The 5,567-nt window shown below is 43.5% G+C and overlaps 1 protein-coding gene across 1 annotated transcript; it reads right to left on the bottom strand.

Moving 5' to 3' along the window:
* Nucleotides 1-2,279: 2,279 nt before the first annotated feature.
* LOC115680437 (cytochrome P450 CYP736A12-like) lies at nt 2,280-4,317 on the bottom strand. The gene is made up of 2 exons (XM_030604242.2): nt 3,456-4,317; nt 2,280-3,172 (listed from the first exon to the last, which is right to left on the bottom strand). The coding sequence occupies exons 1-2, from the start codon at nt 4,146-4,148 to the stop codon at nt 2,351-2,353; spliced, it is 1,515 nt and encodes a 504-aa protein (XP_030460102.1). The 5' UTR covers nt 4,149-4,317; the 3' UTR covers nt 2,280-2,350.
* Between the last annotated feature and the right edge of the window lie 1,250 nt (nt 4,318-5,567).

Here is a 5,567-nt window from a genome sequence, read left to right as displayed (position 1 = left end):
ATATTCTACCATATCTGCAAAGAAAAGAACAAAAGATATGTAAGTATGTACGTCGAAATTAATTATTCATACTGAGGCACTAGTTGTTGTGGTATTGGCTGTGGTGGTTGTGGAACTGGGTATTGTGGTATTGGTTGTGGCGGTGTTGGCAATCTCCCCTAGATTTTTGCATTAGTATTTGCTCTGAACAATGCCTGGGGAAGATTAGGTTGAGTAGTAAAACCACTTGATGGCACATTGTCATACGACTGGTACAACATTGTCTGCCGAGGAACCAAATTCACATTAGCTTCATTTGTTTGGGCTAGTCCAGATAGATTACTACTATTGGTCAATGGCTGACCTATAGTGGTATTTTCATTCCTTGGTAATAAATTCATCGCATTATTTTCACTTGTAGTCGCATGGCTATAAGCTTGGCTAACCATCGCATTTTCTCCCTTTTGAAGAATCCTTACCGGTGTAAGAGACGTAACTTGCCCTGTGATTCCAATGCCAGGAAGTGTGGCGGTGGGCTGAGCAAGACTTCTGACTGTGCCGGGAGGAACAACAGGAACAATCTATGGCTGAGTAAAATTAATCGATGGGCTTTGCCTGCTGGTAATCTCCTGGACCATATTGATAATCAGTGGCCCAACAGTATCGGCTACACATCTACTGACCAAATTGGCTAAATCATTGTGCTGTTCTTCAATGATTCTCCTCATAGTAGCAATTGTGACTGGATTTGGTTGCAATTGTCTTCTCTGTTCCTCAGTGAGATGTCTGGGGACATCCATCTCCCTTATTTGTCCTTGCTCTGCCATTGTCCATCTATTTGATGACTCTGCACGTGTCACCCGCTCTACAACAGGATTCAAAGGTGCATTACTTCCTACAATGTTGTTGCTATGATCTAATTGGCTCTGACTACTTGTTCGTGCCATTATAACTCCTCAAATCGATTATACAGGTCCCACCGGGTGTGCTAAAATTATGTTTCACCGGAAATGCTCCCGCGACGAAATATAATTCACCGAAAGTTGTTTTTCGATTCTTAATAAGAGGAGACCGGGTTCTGTGGCTAACTCTGGATAGGAGATATCCGGGCATGAACAAAAAGCTTGTTTATTTCGATCAGCAACACAAATTTATACCGTGACGAGATTTGGCTAATAAGAGCTTCAAACTTTATAATCGATTTAGACAAATTCGTCTGGCCACTGAGTAGCGGCATCTGAACTCCATCGATACGACATTACAAAACTACCGTGCTTAAAATGTAGACGACTACAACTAGGGAAATTAAAAGTGTAGTACTGGAAAATAAAAATAATTAAAAGATAACATTTTGATGTGTGTTCGGGAGGGGGGGGGAGGCCTTTTCTGGCTGTCGGGTAGTATTTATACTGGGAGTCTGATAACTGCCTTCTGATACTATATTTAATAACTACTGTTGATCTCATCTTTGCCGTTCATTTTATGACACCTGTCCATTAACTACCATCGATTTTATCCTTTTTGTCTTGACACCTATCCTTCTCTATGCGATAACCGTCATCGATCTATTTTCCATCCTGACACCTGTCCTTCCCTATGCTATAATCGTCATTATCGCCATTGATCGCTTTCTGTCTTGACACCTGTCTTTCCCTATGCGATAACCATCATCGATCTTTTTCCGTCTTGACATATGTCCTTTCCTATGCGATAATCATTATTGATCTTTTTCCGTCTTGACATATGTTCTTCCTTATGCAATAACCGTCATCGATCTCTTTCTGTCTTGACACCTGTTCTTCCCTATGCGATAACCGTCATCGATCTTTTTTCGTCTTTGCACCTATCCTTCTCTATGCGATAACCATCATTGATCTCTTTCCGTCTTAACATCTGTCCTTTCCTTTTTTTCTCATCGACAACTTCAATGACCTAGGCTCCCTATAGAAATTTTCATCGATGACCTTCGGTATGGAAGCTCAGGTGGCGCTTGCCTCTTCTACAATTCCAGTCTTTTCAATTTCAAATTCCCAAATTTTTCTGCCAGGATATTCCAATGCTTGCCAGCTGTATGCTTACGTAAACAACCTTTTATGGGTTACGTCACTTCCTGATGACCTTCACACATTTGTCTCCGTTACTTTATTTATTTTTGCCGTCGACAATCTAATTAATTATAGGTGTCAACAGTATGTAAAGTACTAATTAGTACCACAACAATAAATCTATCGATTATATTACCACAACCAAAAACAATATTGAAGTCTCATGTGTTACTATGGAGTGACGGGGACTTGATCTTGTTACTGAACAAAGTCTCATATGTTACTATCAGATATTTACAAATAACAGTGAAGAAATTCCATTAAGTTCAAACAAGCAGGCGATAACTCGGCACGAGGAACAAGTGCTTCGCTTTCGAGAGCGATAGCCCAACCTCCTCGGTCATGTCCAAGTCGCTCGGCGACATCCCCTCCGGCAACTCCCAATCAAAGCAGTGCACCATTTGGGCCAAAAAGAGCCGAGTATTGATCAGCGCCAAGTTCATCCCGGGGCAGCCTCTTCGGCCCGACCCGAAAGGTATTAGCTGGAAGTCTCGGCCTTTGAGATCCACACTACTGTTCGCAAACCTCTCCGGCTTGAACTCCTCAACGTCGTCGGCCCAAGCGTTGATATCTCTCCCGAGAGCCCAAGCGTTCACGATGACCTGAGTCCTCTTCGGTATGTAATGCCCATTGATCTCGATGTCCTCCGTGGACTCATGCGGGATCAGGAGTGGACCGGGTGGATACAGCCTGAAGGTTTCTTTGATCACCATGTCCAGATAACTCAACTTCGACAGGTCGGACTCCTCGACCATCCGGTTCATTCCGACGACGGTTCGGAGCTCTTGTTGAAGTCTTTTCCTTGTGTGTGGACTCCTCATTAGCTCCGAGAATGCCCAGTCCATCACGGTCGAGGAAGATTCGTACGACCCGGAGATCAGGTCGAGGACTATGGCCTTGACGTTGGTCCGGTCCAACATGTCCACTTTGTCCTGCGCATTGGTCATGGGTTGGTCCATTACGGAGAGGATTGTGTCCAGAAAGTCGCCCTTGTACTTGCCGGTCGTGTCTTGCTCGTGTTCTTTGATGATGCCCTCCAAGACCTTGTCGATGGCTCGATGAATTACTTTAGCACGCCGAGCCAATCCCTTGTCAACAACATGGTCGGAGAGTAAATTGAATTCTAGCATAATGGTTCTAGTTCTAGTTCTACCTCGAAAAGATTATGACACGAATAGACTAAGGTAGAAATGCACATAATATACATCGAGTTCATGATACAACGAAAAACATAGCGGAGTGTAAAGAACATATTCTTGCGCAAACTATCTCCGATGAGAAGTTCTTCTGTTTAAAGAGATTTCAAATTAGGAGATGATTTCAGCGTTGATGGTTAATGATTGGTGAGCACTAAGAAGGATTTCATGGTACCTGAAGATCGAACGGTCCAAGAAGAGGCACGTAATCCGCCAAGTTGAAAGCACCAGCCAAGCTCAAAACCTCGTGAATCAACGGCTTCAAGTCGAACTCATCCCTGCCGCTGTTGCTACCACACCCCAATATCAACCTACACGACAGGTTCCCCATGAGCTCCCCCACCTCCGCGCTCACGTCCACCACCTCACGCGCTGCCGCCGCCGCCCTCACCCTCTCCATCAGCCTCCCGAGCTCCTCCCTCCTCGCCGGCGCGTACGACTCCACCTTAGCCGGGCTCAGCAGCCGCAACGCGCACAGCTTCCTTGTGCTCTGCCAGTATACTCCACCCTCGGTGAACGCCATGCCCCTGTTTCCGTACGTCAGATGGTGCGTAACCCGCCCCTTCGGGCGGCCCAAGAAGACGGCGTCATGGGTCTTGAGGACCAGCTCTGCGGCCTCCGGCGAGGAGACCACGACCGTCGGCTTGTTGCCGAGGCGGAGGAACATGATGGGGCCATAGGTTTTGGCAAGGCAGTGGAGGCGGCGGTGCGGGAGGTCGCGCAGCTGGTGGAGGTTCCCGATGATGGGCAGAGCCGTTGGACCGGGCGGCAGTTTCTTGGAATTCCGGTGGCGGAGGCGGAGGAGGAGGAAGAAGTAGTAGAGAGTGACGAGAGCGGTCAAGAGAATAGCCAGGTCCAGAGTTTCCATGGGTGTGCTTCAAGCTAGCTCGGAGGCCATGCGGATAAGTTGGGAGACAAATGGAGCTTTCTACCGAGAGCTCGTAATGGTAGCAAATAAGGTCCGCTCAGAAGAGATAGGTCAGATAAAAATGACAGGTTGACTAAGTCTGCATGATATTGTACAATCAATATCATTGTTAAAAGGCAAATCTACATCTAGACTTATCCTGTGTAATGAGAGTTAGCCTTTTTTGAAGCCATCGTATTCGACTCTGTAGGCCCGAGACACATTCATCACATTTTTGTATTAAGTTATGATGATGCGCCTTTATTAGTAGTTCTTTTTTTTTCTTAATTTATAATTTATCATAAGAAATATATCATAGTGTTTAGTGGACACCATTTCGGATGAGGCGTTGACTGTCCCCGGCGGCTAGTATCCTCTTTCCAACCACCTTCTTGATTTTAGGATAAACATATAAAAAGAAAAAAAAATTATAAAATGAACCTTCATTCATGCTTATTTATATCAATTCCTCTTTTACAAATTTATTGTCGTGAAATCTCGAGACCCAATATATCCAACTTTACAGAAAATCCACATCCGCTAGTGGATCCGTGTAAGTGGATGCAGATCTATTATTCCTCGTTGTGAATCAAGATATTTATAAAAAAAAGAGAGTCTTAAATCTATTATATTTGTGTCAATTTGATCTTAAATATTTCAATTTGGTCAATTTAGTCATAAATCTTTTGATAATTTATCAATGTAGTCCATCCGACTAATTTTAATTGGAAATCGCTGATGTACACACCGGCTATCCTACATTCATATATCATTATATGAGTGTAGTTTGTGTACTAAACTCAATATGGACCGTCAAAATGAGTCTTATGTTAGATCATATTAGTACCGATTTCACTCAATAATCTCTCGTGGACTAAGTGCCTGGAAGAAGTTCACGTAAAAGAGAAATTTGGAAAATATTTTGGGAAGCATCCGATGATTCATGCACCTCAAGAAGCGATACTTTAGCTATTCATTTATCACTTACATGTATTTGCTTTGTTTATAGTATTACCTACGTGTAGTATTTTATTTCGTACCGGTTGATCATAGTTCAATGGGTACGAAATATAAGCTTTTTATTTGGACACGATGTAAATATTTTTCAATAAAAAAGTATCTAATCTTTTATCGTGACGTGCATAATCATCCTTTGAAAAATGATTGAAAGGAATAAAGAAAAAGAATATTACGATAAGTTGGCCGTGAAAAAGAAATCTCAAACATCATAGAGCTAATTTGGCTTCATTTGAGTATGAAAGTGGCCAATAGGTATGCGATTCTGCTGGTAAAGGGATTGGTGGGGGGTGGGGACGCTAGTATCATAGGTGTGGGGTTCGACTCTGTCGCGACCTACCTCTCGAGGGCCAAACTAGATAT

Source organism: Syzygium oleosum, unplaced genomic scaffold (genome assembly GCF_021117445.2).
Source record: "Syzygium oleosum isolate NSW1041296 unplaced genomic scaffold, Sole_v2.1 Sole_v2.09, whole genome shotgun sequence".
NCBI classification, from domain to species: domain Eukaryota; kingdom Viridiplantae; phylum Streptophyta; class Magnoliopsida; order Myrtales; family Myrtaceae; genus Syzygium; species Syzygium oleosum.
This window is presented reverse-complemented; position numbering and strand designations above follow the sequence as displayed.